The sequence below is a fragment of the Bos mutus genome, chromosome 10 (assembly GCF_027580195.1).
Source record: "Bos mutus isolate GX-2022 chromosome 10, NWIPB_WYAK_1.1, whole genome shotgun sequence".
In the NCBI taxonomy this organism is placed as follows: Eukaryota; Metazoa; Chordata; class Mammalia; order Artiodactyla; family Bovidae; genus Bos; species Bos mutus.
This window is the reverse complement of record NC_091626.1, coordinates 83328078-83352615: the sequence shown is the minus strand read 5'-3', so window position 1 is coordinate 83352615 and position 24538 is coordinate 83328078. Positions and strand designations below refer to the sequence as shown.

The window sequence follows — 24538 nt, the reverse complement described above, 5'->3', positions numbered from 1 at the left end:
TGGATACACCTAATCGAGAATCCAAGAATGTGTTTCACAACACAAAGTCCTTTACTACAAAAATTTTACTATAATTGCGTATATTATAACAGAGTTTCTTGGACAGAAAAGAACTGGCATTCAAATTTACTTAGCTCTCTTGAAAGACTAGTAGTATAAAACGTACTTTTAATTTATAATTGCTACATAAATAGTATTTAATTACAACTAAAAATGTATAATTTTAAATGTTAGTAAATAAATCTGTGATGAGTTTTAACCAATAGTGAAAATGCAGAGTCCTCCATATTTAAAATCTGTCCATCAGTTATTACATTTTAATTTGTATGGGCAAAACAGCCCAGCAAGTTTATTAAAAGCTTAGGTCTAGTAAGTAGATCCTTGCTGTTTTTGTCAGATGAGCTTAAAGGGCCGTAAGACAGGCCTCCTCTGCATGTGCGCCACGCTGCTTGTTCTGTAACGTGTGCGCCGCGCGCGCTCTGTTCTGTAACGTGTGCGCCGCGCTGCTTGTTCTGTGATCCTCTGTTTTGGCCACAGTGCGGGCACGCGCCTCTCAGTTCCCACAACAGGGATCAAACCACATCCCCTGCACTGGAAGCAGGGGTCTTAACAACTGAACCACCAAGGAAGTCCCCGTTTTGTAATTTTTCATTGGCTATTATCTAAGCTAGGATTCTCCTAAAAGGCCCAAAGGGTTATTTAAAAATTTTAGTCATATTTTACAGAGAAAGTTAAATGTGTAATTTGGTTTTGTAATTCTGATACATCCATGAAAGGGTTACTTCTAACAGGATGCTTCCATGTTAATTTCAAACTAAATACCTTACAGTCATTCATATCAAAATGTTCCTCTGGGCAAACTTGTACAAAAGTCCATAATTTGTTTAGTACTATCCCATTAAATGCTCCTTCTACAGTCAATTTTCATCATTGTTTACATTCTGCTTTACTAACTTCAAATTAAAATAGAATACTCACTTCGTCAGCCACAAACTCCTTACTCAGACCAAAATCTGTCAGCATCACGTGGCCATTAGAATCAAGCAGAATATTCTCAAGCTTAATGTCACGGTATATAATCCCCAACTGTAAAAACAAACAAAGATGCATTTTAAAATAACAATTTTCAAAAAATAAACTAGGAAAGTCTTTATTATGAACCTTGAAAACAAACCAAAAAAGGCATTCTCCTGCTCAGGGTGCTGTGATGACTTTTGTCATAGGCAGAGCAGATCTAAGTTCCTCTAGCTCCTTGCTTATCTGCTGGGCTCCTTGGGCCTCTGGAACCACATTCCCCATAATGAGGGAACACTTCTGTCGGACTAGCTTCTCTGGGGTCTACTTTGACGACTGCTCCTTCCTGGGTTACTCTTCGTGATGGATTTCATCCTCCCTCCAGAGGATCTTCAGGGGCTTTCTTAGCCAATTCATGTCTATCGTTTCTTAACGGCTTCAGAAGGCCTTCCTGGTTAACCAGTTCCTGCACTGGCCTTTTTTTTCTTCCCATAGAGCACCATAATTACACTGTACTTTTCCAACTATCCCTCTATTTTGTTTTGTATATAAGTTTTATTGTAAAACATCTTAATTATATGACATAAATAAATCTACCCAAGTTATACAAGCAGTACCTGACAGACAAGAACTCCCCGTTTCATATTACGTCAGCCTGGATTAAATGTTTTTAAACTCTTTATACTGAGCATTAGCAAACCTAATACTTTGTGCTTTCATCAACACCAAGTATATGAAAAAGAAGATTCTTGATACTTTCTTAAAATCAAAAGATTATACAAGGAAAAACACTAGGCATTTTCTTTCAAGAACCCTTTCCCCCCCATATTGTAAAACATGACTGTTTATTGTGAATGCACTGTCTGCTGAAGAGATATCTGACTTGAAGCCCACAAGCACCTAACAACCAGTATGACTTTTTTTTTTTTTTCCCCCAAACAACCTCTTCGGAAAAGATTTTAGGAATAAGTCATTTACTACCTGCTTTACCACATCAGTTCCAAGTAAACTCCCCGTTTTTGTCTCTCCTGAAAAATCAGTGTTAGTAGACATACCAAAATTAACATTTCTGGCTTTGTGCTATATTTCTTTGTATTTCTCTTTTTACAAGGTAAGATTAAGAGAAACTGAACGAAGATCTAATCTGTATACACTTTCCATATCAATTACATTTATATCTGGTATCATCATATTCTCTACCTCTCTGTTTCTGATTACCCTGTTTTAATAATAATGAAAGTTGATGGATTTTCCCTTTAATAAACAGAATTAACAGTTTTCATACAAATTAGAAGCTGAATTTACTAGCTTATTTGTTGGAGCTTTGCATTTTGTATTTACACTTATATTTATGGTGATTTCACCATCATTTTTATGTTATAAAAATTACATCTGATTCCTCTAAGCATAAAACAAAGCTTTTCAGCCTATTACTAGGTCCAATCTGATGCATGTATTATATATATATATATATATATATACACACACACACACATACATACATACAATAACATGTGTGTGTGTGTATATATCCCACAAAAATAACTAAAGGCATAAAGCTTACCTCCACACCATGGATTCTATCAGAAGGAACACGGATGCCTCTCCCCACACTTCAGTTAAGCACTTAAGCACCCACCTGAGGCTCCCCTTGCTTTATGGCCCTGCAGCCCTGCACCCCAGAGCCACTTTCACTTCCCTTCCTGTTCATCTCCCTTTCCTTCATTCCCCTTAGGCCTCCTGTTCCGACCCTGTCCCCACCTCCCTGCCCGGTTATGCTTCTGTCTGGCCCAGACTCACCCATCTCTTCATCCTTTCCTTCCGGTATCTTCTAATCTTTCCTCACAGCCTCTCCTATCCATTGCTTCCATGTTGCAATCCCAATCTCCCTGCCCTTTAAAAGTTTCATCTTTTCCCCTCATTTCTCTCCATTCTTTTTTGTGCTGTATACTCATCTCTTTCATCTCTTTTTATCTGTAATCTAGTTTAGAACATGAACATATAACAAAGAAAAATAGTGATTTTATGACGTACTCATATTATCCAAATGTAGTGATTCAGGTCATGCTCCTTGTGGTCTCACACAATTATGATAAAAAATATTCTAGTACTTTCTATTTCTTAGGCAACATACAAGCCTAATCCACATAATGACTGTTTGCTTCTACAATAATGTGTCCTCATTAAAAAGTTTTTAGTCAAAATATCTTGGATCAAGATTAACAGTATCTGAAATAATATTTTTTTAAATTTAAGCTGATTTTACAGAATTCAAACAGCATCACATACATACATGAATACCACTTAAAGTTTTTAGTAACTAAGCTCATGTCAATAAAGGTCATGGAGCGGGAGGGATGGAGGGGAGCAAGAGAGGACCTCGGGGCAAAATAAACGGAAAAGAGAGCCAGAGTTGGCAGGGGGATGGCTGGGTCTGTAGGTAAGTGCTTCTTTCAATTATCTCAAGCTAATAGGGAAACATACCCTGAAGGAATACAGGCAGAGTCTGCAGTGGAGTAAGTCACAATTAAGGAAGTACATATTATGACTTGTGGTTTCATCTTAAAGGTTACTTTAAGAATAATTTTTTTTTTTTAATTCTAATGATACTGTGTAATAAGCATTAGGATTTTTCATGAACAAAACCAAAAAAAAAAAGTGCTCAGGTTCTGCTTTTTTAATCTGCATCCCGGGAACTACAAAAGGAAAGAAAGACTTTTAAAGAGGGAAGGCTGAAACTGAAACACTGCTTGTGGTCTGTAAAATGCCTCCACCACCTCCACTAAGACAACGACACATCAACACGTTAGCTCTCTTCATTCCATCCTCACCTGTTAACAGAGTTTTCAAAAGACAAACCCCGGAAGCGGAGCGTCTTACCTTGTGGAGGTGTCCGAGGGCAAGCACGATCTCTCCGACATAGATCTGCACCTCGCGCTCTGTGAAACGCTCCCTCTGAGAAAGATGAGTAAAAAGCTCTCCACCATTTATATAATCTAAAAACGAAATATAGTTTTTCTGTCTTTGACTTGTATTCATAAACTAAAGGAAGTATTTCCTTTTAATCACTTTGGATTAACCATAAGGCACTAATTTTAATATATTATTTTTGCAGAATGCTTAGTATATAGTTTCATATAGAAAATATTACTAAATTTATATAAATACAGTTTTATAAGTTAATGACTACCCTAAAATGCAATCAAATGAATTAGCATAGAATATTGCTATTAAAACTATTATGTGAAATCTGCATATATTTGAACAATTTTCCCAAATGCAGCAAATCAGAAACCTGTGCCATCACCACACAATCTTAACTTGCTGTAAAGTACCAAATCACCAACGACTACAGTAACTAAAGTAACATGAACGGAGTAAAACAAAGCAAACAGAAATCCCAGCCATTGCTTTGTGGTAATGGCCAGTCACTTTTTTTAAGCAGATTCCCTGTTTTTCAGAATTGTCTGGAAAGTCCTTCCAAAACTGTGTATTAAGTAGCAGGTAATCTTCTTATTGCGCCATGTAACTCAAAAGTAAGAGCAGGAGAACACAGCTGAATCAAAACCTGAAATGAAAAGAGGTGCGTTTCCCTTTCAATTTGCCCTTTTTATCCCACGAGGAATAATGAAATAAGAGACAAGCTACAGCGAAAAATAAACAAGGAGCTGAATAATAGCTGAATAATAATAAGCCACAACAGAGTCCATAATCGGCTCTAAGACGACACTTACTGATAAACTGCTAATAGTTTGATCAGAAACTGACCATGACTTCCACAGACAGCACTTGTGTGTGAGAAGCAACGCACACCTAGGAAACAGTCGCAGGCGGGGGTCACGAACGCGAAAAGACACGCCTGAGAAAGCACACATCCCGGGGATAGTCATCTGTCACGTTTACCACAATCTGATCAAAGACCAAAGGAAAATCTTCACAAACTCACAGATTTTTATCTTGCTCATTTAAATTCCAAACAGCAGATTCCACAGAATGAAAGAGCTCTAAAAGCTAGTTGGGTGGCAACGTATTTTACAACGCACAAGAGAGCAAAAAGCACTGCCCTTCTAAGACTTCTGTATTTTGCCAGATACTTCCGGATTTCTGCACTTAATTATATCCTAACACAAAACTAATTATTAAAAAGGTGTAAAGGAACACAGCACTCCTGCAAACTAACAATGAATATTTTCTACCTTTAAGTAGTTACTTATTTAAACGTGGTTGCCACTGTTAGTCATGGCCCAGAAGTAGGTGTTCATAGGTCAGCTGACCAAATGACAAACTCCTACGCATCCCTGAATGTCCTATTCAATTATCTCTTCAATCACCACTCAAGCAGAGTGGATTAGTTCCTCCTGTGTAACCCACTGTACTTATTTAGACTTACACCACATCAATTATCTTGCTGCACTGAAAATATCTGCACACTTTCTTTCTCTGCTACGTTCTGAGCCTTTTAAAGTCACGATCAACGTTTTCATCTTAAAAAATCCAAGTGCTTCCATGCAGTATGCACTCAACACATGCTTAGTGCTTTATGAACTGAACACAAATCCTTTACACTGGAATAAATACTGGAGTCTGAAAACATCACTCTGACACTCAAAGGCAAGTGGGTTGTGGGAAAAAAAAAAACCAATGTGTTCCTGTCTTTGAGGCAACTTGATATAATCCAAAGAACTTAGGCTTTATAATCAAGAGACTTGAACTAGGTCACAGAGTCAGACAACCAAGTGACTAACACAGACAATGGCTCCACTGTGTCCTGACCTGAGCAAGTGAGTCTCTCTCGGTGCCAGTTCTTAATAAAACGGGAATCAGAACCACTAGAGATTACTGTTGCTCAGAGCACAAAAAAAGTGTTTTACTTTCATTTACTGGGGAGACTAAGAAAAATTAACTACAGATCTAAGAAGACAAACCTAAAACGACATTAAGTGGCTTTCCTACTTGTAGAACAGGCCAACAGCCCAAGGAGCAGACCTGACATTCATTAACATATGCCTCATTTGCAGGCACAGGGTTGCACACGGTATAAGGTGAACCACCAACTCTATCCGGTGGTCCAGGCTTCAACACCGGGAAGGCAGATAGAGAGGCAGCCAAAGGGCTACCACAGCAGGAGCTATGACGCCTGGACTCTCGCTACAGGATAGATGCCCTCGTCTACGGCAGGGCTGTGAGGGATGTGAGGGTTGCTACCGCAGCAGGAGCTATGACACCTGGACTCCCGTTACAGAACAGATGTCCTCATCTACGGCAGGGACGTGAGGTTAGCGGGAGTCTCTAATAAGATCAGCAACCGGTACCCTCAGTAGTTATAATTCTAGTAGGTCTGTTTGGTGGGTAGTGGTGTGTCATTATGATTTTAATTTGCATTTTCCTGAGTGACAACATTATTTAGTATCTTTCCATGGCTTACTGGATACTTCTATATCTTCTTTTGTAAAACATTTATTAAGGGTTTTTTTCTTGCCCCTTTTGGTTTTTTCTATTTTGATTGAAGTATAATTCACATACTGTGAAGTCCACCAGTTTGAAGTGTAAGATTCAATGGTTTTTCACATATGAAAACTTGTACAACCATCATTATAGATTCAAATTTAAAATATTTTTACACACTCCCTCCCAGAAATCCCAATTTATCTGTTTTTCTTTAGCTGCTTTTGCTTTTGATGTCACATTTAAGAAATCACTGCCGAAACCAATGTCAAAAAATGTACCCCTATGTTTTCCCCTAAGAGACTTACAGGCTTAGTTCTTACTTTTCACCTTTGACCTGTTTTGAGTTATGTTTTGTATATGCTGTGAGTTATGGTAGGTCTGGTGTGTCGTGGTGTGTCATGATGGTTTTAATTTGCATTTTTCTGGATAAAAACATTATTTAGTATCTTTCTATGGCTTACTGCGTGGAACATATGAAATACGTTTGCATGTGGTTATCCAGCTGTCCCAGCACCATTAGTTTAAAAGACTATTCTTTCCTCACTGGCATCCTTGTCAAAAAATTGATTGACCATAAATGTGAGCATTTATTTCTAGACTCTCAATTCTATTCTATTATTTCTATGTCTATCTTTATTCCAGTGCCACACTTTCTTGATTATTGTAGCTTTGTAGTAAGTTTTTAAAGTGTTAGTCTTGGAATTTAATTCTTCCTTTTCAAAACTGTTTTAGCTATTCTAAGGTTCCTTGATTTTTCCATATAAATTTTAGAATGACTGTCAATTTTCATAAGAAAATAAGCTGGGATTTTGAGAGAGGTTTGTTAAATCTACAGATCAGTTTGGGGAGTTCTGCCATCTTAATAATATAAAGGCCTTCAATCCATAAACATAGGACCTTCTATCGATGTGAAGTGACTCTTTTTTATTTTTACTAACACTTTTTTGTTAAGTATATTTTGTCTGTTATTAGCACAGCCACTCCTGCTTTCTTGTGGTTGCTGTTTGCATGACTTACCTTTTCCCATCCTTTTTTTTTTTAACCTATTTATACCTCTGAATCGGAAGCTCCACATGTGGCGCTACAGGAGAGACTGAAGGCAGGAGGAGAAGGGGACAACATAGGATGAGATGGTTGAACGCCATCACCGACTCGATGGACACAAGTTTGAATAGACTCCAGGAGATGGTGAAGGACAGGGAAGCCTGGCGTGCTGCAGTCCATGGGGTCGCAAAGAGTTGGACACGACTGAGCAATCGAACAACAACACACCTTGGAATCTACTGTGTATCCACTATAAACAGTGTATGGTTGGATCTTTCCCTTCATCTGACAGTCTCTTGTCTTTTGACTGTACCTATTAATCCATTCACATTGAATGTTATCACTGGTACAATTGGATTTGATGTTGTTGTTTATTCACTCAGTCATGTCCACTCAGTCTTTGCAACTCCACGGACTGCAGCATGCCAGGCTTCACTGCCCTTCACCAACTCCCAGAGTTTACCCAAACTCATGTCCATCGAATCGGTGATGCCATCCAACCATCTCATCCTCTGTCATCCCCTTCTCCTCCTGCCTTCAATCTTGCCCACCATCAGGGTCTTTTCTAATGAGTTGGCTCTTTGCATCAAGAGGCCAAGGTATTGGAGCTTCAGCTTCATCATCAATTTTTCCAATGAATATTCAGGATCGATTAAGTTTAGGACTGACTGGTTTGATCTCCTTGCAGTCCAGGGGACTCTCAAGAGCGTTCTCCAATATCATAGTTCAAATGCATCAATTCTTCGATACTCAGCATTCTTTATGGTCTAGCTCTCACATCCATACGTGACTACCGGAAAAGCCAGTATGAGCCACGAGGGCTTCCCTTGTGGCTCAGCTGGTAAAGAATCCCACCGTGATTCAGGAGACCTGGGTTCAATCCCTGGGTTGGGAAGATCCCCTGGAGAAGGGAATGGCTACCCACTCCAGTATTCTGGCCTGGAGAAGTCCATGGACTGTACAGTCCATAGGGTCGCAAAGAGTTGGACACGACTGAGAGGCTTTCACTTCACTTTCACTGGAAGAACCATAGCTTTGACCTTTGTTGGCAAAGTAATATCTCTGCTTCTTAACATGTTCTCTAGGTTTGTCATAGCTTTTCTTCCAAGGATCAAGCTTCTTTTAATTTCATGGCTGCAGTCACCATCTGCAGTGATTTTGAAGCCCAAGAAAATAAAGTCTCTCACTATTGCCATTGTTTCCCCATCTATTTGCCATGAAATGATGGGACCAGATGCCATGATCTTAGTTTTTTGAATGCTGAGTTTTAAGGCCAGCTTTTTCACTCTCCTCTTTTACTTTCAACAAGAGGCTTAGTTCCTTTGTGCTTTCTGCCATAAGGGTGGTATCATCTGCATATCTGAGGTTATTGGTATTTCTCCTGGCAATCATGATTTCAGCTTCTACTTTATCCAGCCCAGCACTTCGCATGATGTACTCTGCATGTAATTAAAAAATACAGGGTGACAATATACAGCCTTGACGTACTCCTTTCCCGATTTAGAACCAGTCCATTGTTCCATATCCAATTCTAACTGTTGCTTCTTGACATGCACACAGGTTTCTCAGGAGGCAGGCAAGGTGGTCTGGTATTTCCCATCTCTTGAAGGATTTGCCACAGTTTGTTGTGATCCACACAGTCAAAGGCATTAGCATAGTCAATGAAGCAGAAATAAATGTTTTTCTGGAATTCTCTTTCTTTTTTGATGATCCAGTGGATGTTGGCAGTTTGATCTCTGGTTCCTCTGCCTTTTCTGAATCCAGCTTGAACATCTGGAAGTTCTCGGTTCATGTACTGTTGAAGTCTAGTTTGGAGAATTTTGAGCATTACTTTGCTAGGCTATGAGATGAGTGCAATTGTGTGGTAGTTTGAACATTCTTTGGCATTCCTTTCTTTGGGATTTGGACAAGGAAGTGGCACCCCACTCCAGTATTCTTGCCTGGAGAATCCCATGGATGGAAGAGCCTGGTGGGCTACAGTCCATGGGGTCGCAAAGAGTCGGACACGACTGAGCAACTTCACTTTCACTTCTTTGAGATCGGAATGAAAACTCACATTTTCCAGTCCTGTGGCCACTGCTGAGTTTTCCAAATCTGCTGGCATGTTGAGTGCAGCACTTTAACAGCATCATCTTTTAGAATTTAAAATAGCTCAGCTGGAATTCCATCACCTCCATTAAGCTTTGTTCAGAGTGATGCTTCCTAAGGCCCACTTGACTTTGCACTCCAGGATGTCTGGCTCTAGGTGACTGATCACACCATTATGGTTACCTGGGTCATTAAGGTCTTTTTTGTAGTGTTCTTCTTACGTCTGCTATTTTACTTTTTTATTTTCTATATATTTTATATCTCTGTTCCTCTATTCCTCCTTACTTCTTTTTCATTAAGTAAACATTTTTAAGTTATTTTCTTAGTGGTTACTCTATGGCTTACCATATATTATCACAAACAGTGTGAGATTCATACCGACTTAATTCCAGTGATATATACAAACATTACTCCCACATAGGCCTACTCTCTCTTCCTCCTGTTTGAGACATTATTGTTATATATAGCACAACTATATGCGTTACAAAGTCAACAATACATTATAATTATTGCCTTATATAGTTTTATGCTTTTCAAAGAGGCTGAAAGGAAAGAGAGTAAGTATATATCTACAGTCTGCCATTTTAGCTTCCCCATTTATCATTTTTCAGTTCTCTTTACTTTTTCTTATGGCCTTCCTTTGGCATTGGACAGCACAGAGGTTCTGGTCATTTTAAGGATTTCGTCTTTTACTCTGAATGACATAAGAAGCCTAGGGAAGATTCTGAGTGCAACAGTAGTATGACAAGGCTTCCATTTTGATAGATCAATGACTGGCTCTTTGTTGAGAACAGTAAGAGCGGAAGTAGGGAGGCCACCTTCAATGAACAAGGAGAGGTGATGGAGCCTGGGAGAAGGGTGACGGCAGTGGTGGTCAGGGTCCAGCCCACCCTGAGCACATGAAAGGAGGGCACGGACCCTTAGCTGAGTACACAAGCCTGCGGCAAGGGCAGATGTGAAAGGGACGATTCAGAGTTCACTTCCAGAAAGGAGAACACACAGGTGTCTAACCAATAGTGAAAGCTCAATAAATGGTACTTATCATCAGCACCATCTTGAATCACACATTGTCAGAATGTGAAAAGGGACAAGACAGCCCTTCTGGAATCCTTTCAGGAAGGTGGTGGCTTAGTCACCCCATCATGTCAGACTCTTGCAACTCCATGGAGTGTAGCCTGCCAGCCTCCTCTGTCCAATAGCATTCTCCAGGCAAGAACACTGGAGTGGGTTGCCGAAGAGAAAGGCAAATTTCAGATCATTAAGAGGAGGCTCCATGTAAATTCCTTGAAATTATGCACAATTTTTTCAAGTATATGTAAGCGTATGTGCATTCTACTGAGAAGGGAGGGGCCACAGATTTTATTAGATTCTACAAGGAGTTACAAGCCAAAACAGTTCTTAGAACATCACTCTTAAGACAGCATTATAAATCTGAATGGAAACACACCAATCAAGTTTATTTATAAACAAACCAAAATATGGACTGCCAGCACAAGGGACACATCTGAGAGGCGTGTCCTCCAGCTCGCCAGCAACAAGCACCTCATCATCACAGTGCAGACACCCAGCACCACTGCTTCTGAGCGTTCAGATTGCGCGTCCCTGACTTCTAGCCTTGCTTGGCATTAGCTGTCCTGGAGCTTCTTGTACTTGGAATTGGACTGATGAGGCTCAGAGCTTACGAAAGTGAAGTGGAGCATGGGTTTTCATTGTCAACAGGATCTTTGACTTCTGAGGGTGTGCTGGAACTGCACTCTGGTGTCTTTATACCTCTGTGTTTATCCAGAGAGCCAGCAACTCTGGAGAGGGGAATGCTGACGCTTGTTCTTGAGACTAAAAACCTCTTAGCCAGGCAGTGAGACAACATATAAAACAAACTTTAGAAAAGACTACAAAGATTATTATTAAATTGAATTGAATTATATATTCCTAGAACAATGGAATCAGGAATGCAGGCAGACTCTGGGAGAGTTAGCAGTGGTGGGAATACAGTCAGAGATATGAAAACCCAAATTGTTACTGACATCTGAGAGGAAGATTCTTCTCAGCTTTATAACTCAAGGAGCTCCCATTCCCCTCCTCCACTCCCACCCCTTGCCAACTGGGCATAAATTACATTCCTCCATTAAAAAAAAAAAAAAAAAGTACTGAAAAGCTCAGATGGAATAAAGCACCTGAGTGGAAACTGTCTACTATCAGAGTTGTTTAAGATCTACTCTGTCTGGTGGGCCTCGGTCCATGCCAACTTACCTACCTTGAATAACTTTCATTTCAAAATTATGCATTCATTAGAACTCTAGAAATTAGATTTCTCAAGTGTCTGCCAATTTCTTCCACAACGAACTGCAAGCATGACGGCTGGTTTTTGTTTAAGCCAATGCTGACAGTTTTTATCCTCTTTATGGGAACAAACAGCATGAGAATGTTCAGTTTTTACTGATATTCCTGAGGCTTTTTGCCTCTGTGGACAAACAATGAAAATGGACTAAGTGGTGCTGGCTCGATCTAACGGCTGGCCACTGCTGTGTGTGTAGAAGCAGAGTCTCAGTAACCCCAGTTCGTCATGGTAAGTAGGAAAGGGCTCCTGGCAGATAAGAACTAAAGTGATGTAAAACAGAGTTTTGGCTGACTTCCTTTAAAATCTGTATCTTAACACAGCTCACTGCTTTTAAGACTAGACAACGACATAGTAACAACTAGAGATACTGGGCACTTTCAATGTGCCTGTTCTATTTAGATATGATAACAAATCTGATACTCAAAAACAATGCTATGAAGCTGGTGCTATTAAATACTAGTATAATTCCCAGAGAAAGTAAGTTAATCTCTAGAAAACAGTGAAACTCAGAGAGGTTAAAAATATTACCCAGAGCTACATAATCTTTTAAGTGAAAGAATAAAGATTATGAACATGGGCAGATTAACTCTAAAAACAGGAATTTTAAAAAATTTATTTTTTAATTGAAGGATAATTGCCTCACAGAATTTTGTTGTTTTCTGTCAACCCTCAACATGACTCAGCCATAGATTTACATGTGTCTCCTCCCTTTTGAAGCCCCCTCCCATCTCCCTCCCCTCTAGGTTGGTGCAGAGCCCCTGTTTGAGTTTCTGAGCCATACAGCACATTCCCGTTGACTATCTATTTTACACAGGGTCACGTAAGTTTCCATGTTACTCTCTCCATGCATCTCACCCTCTCCTCCCCTCTCCCCATGTCCATAAGTCTATTCTCTACATCTAAAAACAGGAATGTTTTTAAATGCTACATAGAGCTGCCCTTTTCCCCCCTGATACGGTTTTTACTGTCATTTGTTAGGGAGAGCCCCATCGGACAACTGGCATTGCTAATCACTGTGAGAAAAACGGCCTTAAATCACCTATTCTGTGCTTCAGATATCTAAAAGGTTTGGGGTCCCATAATTCTATATATTTGGTCATAAAATGTCTCCATTTTACATGCTTTTCATGGTTAAATTTTGGAGGGCTCATCAGAATGTCACAGTGCTCAAAAGGAGACATTCCTAGGGGTCTGTAGTAGGACTGCTTTTCAATGGCCACAGTAAACAATGACTTTCAACCTTTTTTGAGAATGTGCCAAGCTAAGATTATCACTGACATACTTCTGACACAGAACTTAAGAAAGTCAATTTCTATCTTGTAGGACTGGACCCCGGAGAAGGCAATGACAACCCACTCCAGTACTCTTGCCTGGAAAATCCCATGGATGGAGGAGCCTCGTAGGCTGCAGTCCATGGGGTCGCTAAGAGTGGGACACGACTAAGCGACTTCACTTTCACTTTTCACTTTCATGCATTGGAGAAGGAAATGGCACCCCACTCCAGCGTTCTTGCCTGGAGAATCCCAGGGACGGGGGAGCCTGGTGGGCTTTCGTCTATGGGGTCGCACAGAGTCGGATACGACTGAAGCCACTTAGTAGCAGTAGCAGTAGCAGCAGCAGGACCGGACCCAGGCCTGTCTTCTCCAAAAAATTGCTTGGCCTTCCTTGCCTGCAGTTACCATCTCAACTCATTTGCCAGTTAAAGCAGATGGATCTGAATTTGGCAACAAAGAGCTACATTCTAGGTTCTTGCCAGAGGGTAGAACCTCCAACTGTGTGTAGTCCAAATCTCACCATATGTTCAACTGTGAGAAATAATACACACAGGACAATAAATGTAATCTATATGTCTTTCTCATTATACTATAATGACTTGAGACAAAAAGCAAAGTTTGCAGCAAACAAAGGTATAAACTTGGATAATGCTGTTTGGAAAAATTATTCTCTAATCTTGTTCCACAGGCTTATATCATAAGGAGGAGTGGCATAAGACTTGGAATTACATTCTTGGTCAAGGAAGGCTGGTGAAGATAGTCCATTATATCTGGGCCTGACTTATAAAGCTTTTCCTAGACCATAATGCCTTCCCTGGGGGTTTTATTTTTTAAATATTTTGATACAATTTCAAACTTACAAAAAATACTTGCAAGAACAGCAAAAGGAATCCCTATATATCCATTATGCAAATTCATCGACTGTTTACATTTTGCTTATTTGCTTTAGTATTCTCTCAGTTTTTATACATGCACATACTGTCCCTGAACCAACTGAGAATAAGTTGGAGATATCACGCTCCTAAATCCTTCAATGTGCAAATACTTTAAAAAAAAAAAAAAAAAAAAAAAACGCTCCTTCATATAGCCACAGGACAATTATCAATATCAGAAACTCAATGATAAAAATACTATTATCTAATCCATACTCTCTATTCAAAATTTGTCACTTGCCCCACTAATGCTCTTTGTAACTACTCTTCCTCAGCCCAGGATCTGGCTTCTGATCACATATTCATTAGATAACAGAGCGCTTTAGTCTCTGACCCTAAGTCAAAACATACATACCTATTAATTTTAATAATTGCTGCCAATTGTTATAAGTACTTTTCTCAGAAAGGTTATTTATATTCCCCACCAACACTGAATGGACGCCTTAGAAAACAAAGTTCTCGTCAACTCTTTTTGTTAAAACTGACATTTATTTAAAAAAGAAAATTTAAACACTATTTTATTATTACTTTTGGCTGCGTGGCATGTGGGATCTTAGTTCCCTGACCAAGGATCGAGCCCACGTCCCCTGCACTGGCAGTGTGGCGTCTTAACCACTGGACCACGAGGGAAGTCCCTCCCCAACTCTTGATATTACCATTATTTTTAATTTCTACCAATTTGACAGGCATACTCCAAGATACAGAAGTCCTGAAGGTACAGAAGAAAGGAGAGGGGAAGAAAACCTAAGCGTCTGCAGCAGGCAGCCCTGATCCCTGTCAGCATCAGTCAGACAGTGGGGCGGCGGCAGGGGCTGCAGGGCTGGGAGGCAGGAGAGGCGAGGAGACTCAGGAGAGGTGTGTGACCCCAGCGGACCCTCGTGGGAGTCTGCTGAAACTCCAGCAAGAAGTTCATGCCAGGCCCCACTGACACATTTTGGAGACACATGAGGAAAGCTTAGAAAGCTGGTACTGGGAAAAAATCTGCAGAGTAATAAAAGTAACTTCCACCTCAGGCAAGGAAGAAGGTTAACTCAGCAAGTGATGCTGATGTGCCAGACCAGGCAGATCTCAGGCCAGTAAGGAACGCACCCACCACCCAAAGGCGGTGCCGGAAAACGGGCAGGAAAGACTCAGGGGAAGGCAGAGTCAGTGCGAACTGGAGAACAGACTCAGGGAGTGTGAGAAAAGAGAGGAGTGGAAGATTACGGCCAAGGAGCACATCGGGCTGTGAGGTCTTAGAAGGGGGACGGGTTGGAGTGATACAGCCCGATGTGTGGTTAGGCTTCTGGTGGTTAAGAACCCACCTTGCGACGCAAGGGACACTGGTTCAATCCCTGGTCCGGAAAGATCCCACATGCTGTGGGACAACTGAGCCCGCGAGCCGCAACTCAAGAGTAGCCCCCACTTGTCGCAACTGGAGACGGCGTGCGTGAAAGACCAGCACAGCAAAAACAAGTATGCTTGTTAGAAAGAGCTTGGCATGGTGTGGAACTGATTATCAACATGGTTACTGAAACTGTGGAGAGGATGGAAGGAAGCTGGAGGAAAGTAAAGCTAAACCTGATGAATAAATCACTGGAAATGGCAAGCATGTGTCCGGGAGCCAGTTAACTTTTAAATGACGTCTGACTATCATCACTTTGTTGAGTATTAAGGACTAGAATGGGGAAGTGGATGGTCTTCTGTGAAAGGGCCTGCTGGAGAAGTACCATCCTCCAAGGACAGGAGGTTTGATTTTAGATAAATAAGGCACACTTAGTTAAGATTTAGGGAGCTTGTGCACACGGGATTATTCATAGAGCACAATGGAGGGATTAGTAGAGGAAGATAAGGGAAAGAATGAGGTTGAAGTAGGGGAACAATAATTCTAAAATCCTAAATACAAAAAAAAAAAAAAAAAAAAAACCCCTCCAAATCCTCTAAAACAGTAGACTCATACAAACTTAAGCTTTATAGAGAGCATGGTCCACAAATAGATTCATACTTCTCTAATCACGAGCACAAGCTGGAATCAAGATTGCCGGGAGAAATATCAATAACCTCAGATACACAGATGACACCACCCTTAGGGCAGAAAGTGAAGAGGAACTAAAAAGCCTCTTGGTGAAAGTGAAAGTGGAGAGTGAAAAAGTTGGCTTAAAGCTCAACATTCAGAAAACAAAGATCATGGCATCTGGTCCCATCACTTCATGGCAAATAGACGGGGAAACAGTGGAAACAGTGTCAGACTTTATTTTTCTGGGCTCCAAAATCACTGCAGATGGTGATTGCAGCCATGAAATTAAAAGACACTTACTCCTTGGAAGGAAAGTTATGACCAACCTAGATAGCATATTCAAAAGCAGAGACATTACTTTGCCCACAAAGGTTCATATAGTCAAGGCTATGGTTTTTCCAGTAGTCATGTATGGATGTGAGAGTTGGACTGTGAAGAAAGCTGAGTGCCAAGAATTGATGCTTTTGAACTGTGGTGTTGGAGAAGACTCTTGAGAGTCCCTTGGACTGCAAGGAGATCCAACCAGTCCATTCTGAAGGAGATCAGCCCTGGGTGTTCTTTGGAAGGAATGACGCTGAAGCTGAAACTCCAGTACTCTGGCCACCTCATGCAAAGAGTTGACTCATTGGAAAAGACTCTGATACTGGGAGGGATTGGGGGCAGGAGGAGAAGGGGACGACAGAGGATGAGATGGCTAGATGGCATCACTGATTTGATGGACGTGAGTCTGAGTGAACTCCGGGAGTTGGTGATGGACAGGGAAGCTTGGCGTGCGCGATTCATGGGGTTGCAAAGAGTCAGACATGACTAAGCGACTAAACCGAACTGAATCACGAGTTTTACTTCTCATTCTAGAAGCTAATTTCAATGTATCCTGACAGAAACCAAAGTTGCAACCTAGTATCAATGAGACAGGTCAAAGTCCCAGGGCAATTTTCCCACTGCCAGGCACAGGGCCGGACACCAGCAAATATCAAGTATTCATTAATATTGGTTGCATGAACTGAATAAACATGCAATACTCTGCTTACTGGCTGCTGTAGCCACACAGGAGAATGAGGGTTAATTTTTCATCTTGAGTTTATTAACAGGAAAAGTAGAAAGAAAGAAAAAGTTACATATTTTAATAGCTAAAAACTGCAGTTTAGATGGACCAGTGGACAGGACCACTGTCCTGGAAAAGGAAAACGGAACCAATAACAACTTTACAGGGTTTCTCTGGTGGCTTAGGGGCAAAGAATCCACCTGTCAACCCAGAAGATACCAGAGACTCAGGTTCGATCCCTGGGTTGGGAAGATCCCCTAGAGAAGGAAATGGCAACCCACTCCAGCATTCTTGCCTGGGAAATACCGTGGACAGAGGAGTCTGGCAGGCTTACAGCCCATGGGATCCCAAAAGAGAGATGTGACTTAGCAACTAAACAACAACAATCATATGGTAAAAACACCTTTCCTGATGAATCTCTCTTTAAATTCTGATCTCTTCCCTCCTAGAAATGTTCAGAATAAGTCTCAAAATACATTCTGTTCATAACAGAAGAAAAGAAGGGGACCATCAACAGCATGTCTTCGTGACAATGATTATAAATAAACCAGTGAATAAGTATGATATGTTCTCTGGAGCGGTGAGGCACATTTCATCAAGGTGACTTTTATAAAACATTTACCAACTTAACATTATATGAGATTTATTTACAGCCCATACAATGGAACACCTTGTATGACGCTTGTACAGACTACTGGTTCCTTGATTAAACTAAAGGGAACTTCCTATATGAAAATGATTACATTTCATTTGTAGTTGCTAAGTGATGATCTTTATATGTAGCATGGCTCATACTCTGTATCTATAAAATATGAATACAAATAATTCCATCACACATAAGACTGTCATGGGGATTAAATGAGCTATTTAGAGTTAAACTTGGGCCAAACATACAGTAAGCATTTTTTTTAAATGACTATTAACTATTGTTATGATTTATAGATATAAGTTACAATTTATAGAACTAAAAATAATGACATATTTAATTATAATTTTAAAATAAAATTCAAATATATGGTGTCCTGACATCTACTCTCTCAATGTAAGCATAATTTCAAAGCTTATAAATGTTTAACATATATTTCTAGAAAGTACCACAGGGTCTAATTAGTTTTAGTCAGTATTAAGCAAAAGAGAAGTTTTCTTAAATAATTGATATTTTAGAGCAATCCTCAAGTTTTAAAATTGCAGAGATAACTTGCTTTTATTCAAATGCAAATACATTGCTTTAAAGATTTTTATGTGACAGTAGCTGGAGTGTGTTTCTAAGAAGCATAAAAATAACAACAAAAATCACATAAATAATGTGAAAATTCAAAGTCACAAAATCTCACCCACTTCACAACACGAGCACCCTCCCAAATCCCGCATATCCCGTCCTCTCCTTCTTTTTCCTCTCCCAGCAGAAGTCCTTTAAAGTCACAACACGAGCACCCTCCCTGAACCCCGCATGCCCCGCCCTCTCCTTCTTTTCCTCTCCCAGCAGACGCCCTTTAAAGAGCGGCCCGCGTGTCCGAGTCGCTCCTGCGCGCTCTCTGCTCTTCCGCCGCAGCTACAACAAGTCACTCGTCTTGGTCTGAAATAAGACCCATTTATCATTTCATGGTGTAGATTAGAGGTCTGGTGTGGGTATCATGGGGCTAAAAATCAAGGTGCTTGCAGAGCTGCCTTTATTCTGGGAGTTCAGGGGCAAGTCTGCTTCCTTGCCTTTTCCAGCACGGAAGCAGCAGCTCGTGTGCCTTGACTCACCGCCCCTTCCCTCCATCGCCCGAGCAAGCACGGCGGCGAATCACATCTCACCCCGTCTCACCCCGAATCACGTCACTCTAACCCTCCTGCAGGCACATCTCCACCTGACTCCTCTCCTCCTTCCTCTCCACTTGTATGGACCCTGTGCTTACACTGGGCCCACCCGGATGATCCAGGATAATCTCCCTATTCTAAGGTCAGCTGACTAATAACTTTAACCCATCTGCAACCTTACTTCTCTTAATTGTTTGTCATGTAACCCAACACGCTCACAAGTTCTGAAGAAGAGAATCTCAGCGTCTTGGGATGGCTGTCATCCTGCCTAAGAGCCTCCACTCACTTCTGAACAGAGCAGTGCAACTTCCACCCCATAGCAGCATAGCCTAGGGTTTAAAACAACATTATGTTACTAAAGTAAACGGACACTTTTCAGTTTGCAAACCAAGAGAAAGGATACTGCAAGAAGAGCAAAGTGAGACTAGCACAGTGAACACCTCAGTGGTCCAGCCTAGAGTGAGTCCCCACAAACGGCTACGTCAAAGCCATTTAATTTGGGGTAGTGTGTTATGTGGAAAAGACCAATAGATACATCAGTAATTTGTATATCATGCTCGTAACCAAGTGACTTGCTCAAGATCTCACAGTTATTAAGAGATGAAGCTGAAATTTAAATCCAAGTCATTTGGGTCTAGTATCTAAAGGCCGTGTATGACCTGCCTTGCGGGCACGCGTGCCTGGTTGCTGAGTTGTATCTGACTCCACGTGACCCCATGGACTATAGCCTGCCAGGCTCCTCTGTCCATGGGATTCTCCAGGCAAGAATACTGGACTGGGTTGCCATGCCCTCCTCCAGAGGATCTTCCTGACATTACCCACGTCTCTTACGTCTTCTGCAGTGGCAGGCAGGTTCTTTACTATTAGCACCACCTGGGAAGCCCTACACACATACACCAAATCGGGTACTTTAACACAACATGTCAAGTATCTGTTCAGTTCAGTCGCTCAGTTGTGTCCAACTGTTTGAGACCCCACGGACTGCAGCATACCAGGCTTCCCTGTTTTTCACCAACTCCCAGAGCTTGCTCAAACTCATGTCCATTGAGTAGGTGATACCACTGAACCATCTCATCCTGTCGTCCCCTTCTCCTGCCTTAAATCTTTCCCAGCATCAGGGTCTTCTCCAATGAGTCAGTTCTTTGAATCAGGGGCCAAAGTGTTGGAGCTTCAGCTTCAGCATCAGTCCTTTCAATGAATATTCAGGACTGATTTCCTTTAGGATTGACTGGTTTGATCTCTTTGCAGTCCAAAGGACTAAAGCAACTATATCTTATGGAATTAACATTAGGACAAACAACATCTGTTTTCAATCAAAATTACTGATTTTAAAGCACATATTATTTATATTTCAAAACCAAAAAAATTAAGTGTTCAAAGTCACCTCTAAGTATTTGCAACAAGTTTTTCTAATCACACTATTAACATCACTGTATCAGGGCATTAAGAACATGGAAAAATTCATTTTGTTGAGAAGAAACATACATTGTTAGTTAGCTGAGGATAGTTCCAGCTACTTAAGACCTCTGCGTATCTAACTTGACTTCATGTTCAACCTCTCTACTGGTAGTGGTTCTTTTTTTTAATGTATTTATTTTTGGCTGCTCTGGGTCTTAGCTGTGGTGAATGGTGGCTCCTCCTGCCGCAGCCCGTGGGCCCAGGCTCAGGCCTCAGTGGTTGCAGCCCGCGGGGTCAGCGGATAGGCACAGGGGCCACGTGGCCGCGGCGCGGGGAACCTTCCTGGACCAGGGATGCACCCGTCCCCGGCACAGGCAGACAGACTCTCAACCCCCAGACCGACAGGGAAGCCCTACTGTCAGAGTTACACATGCTTCTGTTAACAGATGGAGAAAACGAGTCCACTGGAGACACTGAGCCTTGGAGTGTCACTGAAAACTGCAGACACGACCTGACGGCGTCATTCTCCACTGAGGATGCAGGGCAACCACACAAGGACCTGGCCCGCTTTCCACCCGACGGCATCATTCTCCGCTGAGGATGCAGGGCAACCACGCAAGGACCTGGCCCGCTTTCCACCCGACGGCATCATTCTCCGCTGAGGATGCAGGGCAACCACGCAAGGACCTGGCCTGCTTTCCAAGGCTCCACCTTGTTCACGCAAACACATGGAAATCTGCTGGCAGGAGAGGAAGTGGCAACTAAACCAACAGAAAGAAGGGCTAAATCCTGGGTCTCCTGCGTCCAAAGAAAGCTTCTCTGCTTCACTTTCACCCTCCAAACACCTACTTAAATCTAGTAACGCTCTGACCCATCTCCAGTCATCTAGCCTTTTCATCTCAAATTCTCTGGTTCATATTTCTTATGGTGGCAACTTCCAAAGAGCCAACTGCCATTATTCCTCTTCCCCCATCATTCAGGACCGCCTCATCCCCAGCCAGGTCCTGCTCTCCATCTTATTCTTCCTTCCTACAGCTTCTCCTCCTCCTTTGGGACCCTTCAGTCCATCAACCCCACGTGTCCGGTCCGCACTCCCCAGTGCTTCCTCCCCCGAACGGTGCCTGATTGCTCCTTTCACTCCTCCTGAATCTCAGGAGCAGGCGTCATGCCATGTATCACACACACCTGAAGGCAATTTCTTTTTAATGTCATGCCGGAGTCATTTCAATTTTTCTTCTGGTTTTAGCTCAACATTCTAATGGTACCTCTTGCAAATGCATTCCAGGGCATCAGAATCATCATAAAGTTCTGACTGAGGCATAACTATGTATCAGTGCTATAAGTCAGTCATGTCTAGTGAGGAAGCTCCTCCAGTCACGGTCTGTCTTGCTTGCGCTATAGACGGATCACGAACTGTTCTCACTGTCACCGCCTCAGCAAGTAGCCTCACCCCTGCAATTCCTGAGATGAAATTAACACTCGAAAGTGAAACTGTAATGTCTTAAATACCTTTGAGCTCTTGTTGAAAGGGTGACTCACAACGACAGAACTGTCTGGAAGGCGGGTGGGGGGGGGTGTTCATTACTGAGAGTGCTCCACGGCATCACCTTTATAAGGACCTTCGTGATTTGCTTCTTTAGTGTCTTGTGAATTCTACTGATTAATCTGACAGTTTACACAATCACAGATCAGCTGGTGTTTTGACAAAATTATAACTAACCAACAAAGAAAAATTGTTTTCCCAGATTATTTTCTACATAGAATTCCCTCCCACTGACAGCTGAAATGAATACAAGTTTTAAGAGAGAGAAGGAGAACAGATGAAAATGTTTATATTCCTTGCTGTAAGCAGGCAAAGAGAGATTAAAAAAAAAAAGTTATAAAAAGAGGAATGGGCTCCATGTAGTAAGATTTGGAGAGGCTAAAAAAAATATAAAGAAAAAAATCCATCAATCTATATGATGCCATTAGATATAAATTAAAACAAAGCCTAACTGATATTAATGATACACAATTTAAAGAAAAAAACATAGATGTGACTTAGATGCATTTACTGCAAGGGTCAACAAATTACAGTCCAGAGACCAAATTGAGCCCGCCACCGCTGGCCCCCACTTTAGAGGACAGCACACGGAATACAAATGGACGGAGGCGATTCCAAGTACACAAAGCGCTCTGTGGGAGACCACCGCACAGCTCAGAACTGTGGGAAACCAGCGCACAGCTCAGCTCTGAGGGAAATGCTGCGCACCACATCTGGCAAATGTCAAAGATGGCATCGGTCAAGATAATACTCACATGTAATAACCTTATCATTTGGAGAAGCCTGTGCCAAGCAGACAAATTTTATCCCAAAGGAACAAGCCTGGTAGTCTCCAGTGAGCCATGAATCCTAGTAGAAGCATGATGGCAACCTGGACCTGAATTTCCATGTCTGCTCCCAAAACATCTTAAAGAACAGAAAGAATGACTGTAAATCCCCACGACGTACTCCCTCAGTAAAACTTCAAGCCTAAGAAAGCCCACACCCACCAAACGGCACGCTGCACGCAGGCTGAGAGACAGCATGAACACGGGCACAAATGTGGCTAAACACCAAGAGGGCGATGGACACACGGAAACTAACAGCCAGAAGATTCAGTGGGAAAAAGACCCTCCTGACAGCATCAACACTGGACTATCTGAGACTGACTGCGGAAGCGTGGATAGGAGAAAAACAATAAAACACTCCTGAAGATGTCAGAAGCAGACTTCAACACATGAGAAGACATACCATGTTCTTGAACAGGAATAACCAATATCATACAAATACCAATTCTCCCGAAATTACTTTTTAAAATTTAAGACAACTGCAATTAAAAACACCCGAACAAGTCCCCCTCCAAAACTAGACAATTTGATTCTAAAGTTCACATTCAAAGTAAACAAACATGATGGAACCCCTCGAAACTCTGAAAAATAATAGAAATGAAAGACAAAGGGGGTCTAGCCTTTCTGAGTATTTATACTGTAAAACTGATAAACTAGAACATGGTAATGGCATATGATTCAACAGCAGAAGTCAGTCAGGAAAGACATGAATATATATGAGAATTTAAGGTATGTAAAAGGCAGCACCTCAAGTCAGTGTAAACCTGGACTTAGTGTGTGGTGTTGTGATGTTCTCCATGCAAAAAATAAAACCATACAAGCACTGGAAAAATAAGGTGAATTCCTTATAACCTCAGGAATGTGCGATCTTTCTAACTATGACTTAAACGCCCTAAGCCATGAAGATCTTTTTAAACAAATTCTATTCCATATAAATTTAATTACGTTTTACAAGGTAAAACATCATAAAGTCAAAAGAAAAGTGGAAAACAGGGAAGGATTTACTGTGACTATTACAAATGATTAACCTCAAAGCTCCTAGAAAACTGAGATGGAAACAAATGGGCAAAGGGGACAGACAGACAATGTGCAGAGAAAGACTAATGACCTTTTAAACATACGAAAATATGTTCAACCCCACAAAAAAAATTCAAATTAACTCTACACTGAGACACCACCTATCTATGAGACAGACAAATATCCAGAAGTTTGAGAGTATGCTTTGTGGAGAAATAGGCACTCTAACACAATTCTAGTGGGAGTGAAAAGGGCACAACCCCTGTGGAAAGGTATATGTGAAATTACAGATGGCAAAAATACAGATCGAGCAACCTCTTCCCATGAATTAAGGCTAGCTTTTTTCCTACGCAAGTGGGAAATGACACGTACGAGTTGTGTACTCTGGATCAAAGGGTAAGACTGGAGACCACCCAAGGATCCACCCCAGAGGACTGATCGGGTGTGCTACGGAGTGGAATGGAAACCTGTGCAGAGACAAAAAAGAACAGGGAAGAGCTTTACAAACTAATAAAGCGTGAACCCCAGGATACCCTGCGAAGTGAAAATAAGAAAGGCCAGAGCAGTGTACAGAGCAGGCCGCCTCTGGTTATGGCTGAAGACAACTGATTATCAGGGATCCTGAAACACAGCGCCATTTGAATGTTCTTTAACTTCTTTCTTTGAATACTGGCAATCAAAGGGACTGCATCTGGTCTTTCCATTAGAAACTACATCTCAGGATCTCAGGGTAAACAAAAAATTACAGTGGATGAGACAAAGCCATACTTT

The 24538-nt window shown here is 41.4% G+C and overlaps 1 protein-coding gene across 5 annotated transcripts in view; it reads right to left on the bottom strand.

Moving 5' to 3' along the window:
- RPS6KA5 (ribosomal protein S6 kinase A5) overlaps window positions 1-24538 on the bottom strand; it is a 200529-nt gene that overhangs the window by 83250 nt on the left and 92741 nt on the right. For 3 of the 5 annotated variants that reach the window (XM_070378344.1, XM_070378342.1, XM_070378343.1), the window contains exons 4-5: window positions 3895-4010; window positions 979-1086 (exon numbers count right to left, since the gene is read on the bottom strand). The exons of 1 other annotated variant lie outside the window; for it this stretch is intronic. In XM_070378344.1, coding sequence (XP_070234445.1) covers window positions 979-1086; window positions 3895-4010 — 224 coding nt within the window. The remainder of the gene's footprint in view (window positions 1-978; window positions 1087-3894; window positions 4011-24538) is intronic. One more of the 5 variants, XM_070378345.1, reaches the window with a different exon arrangement.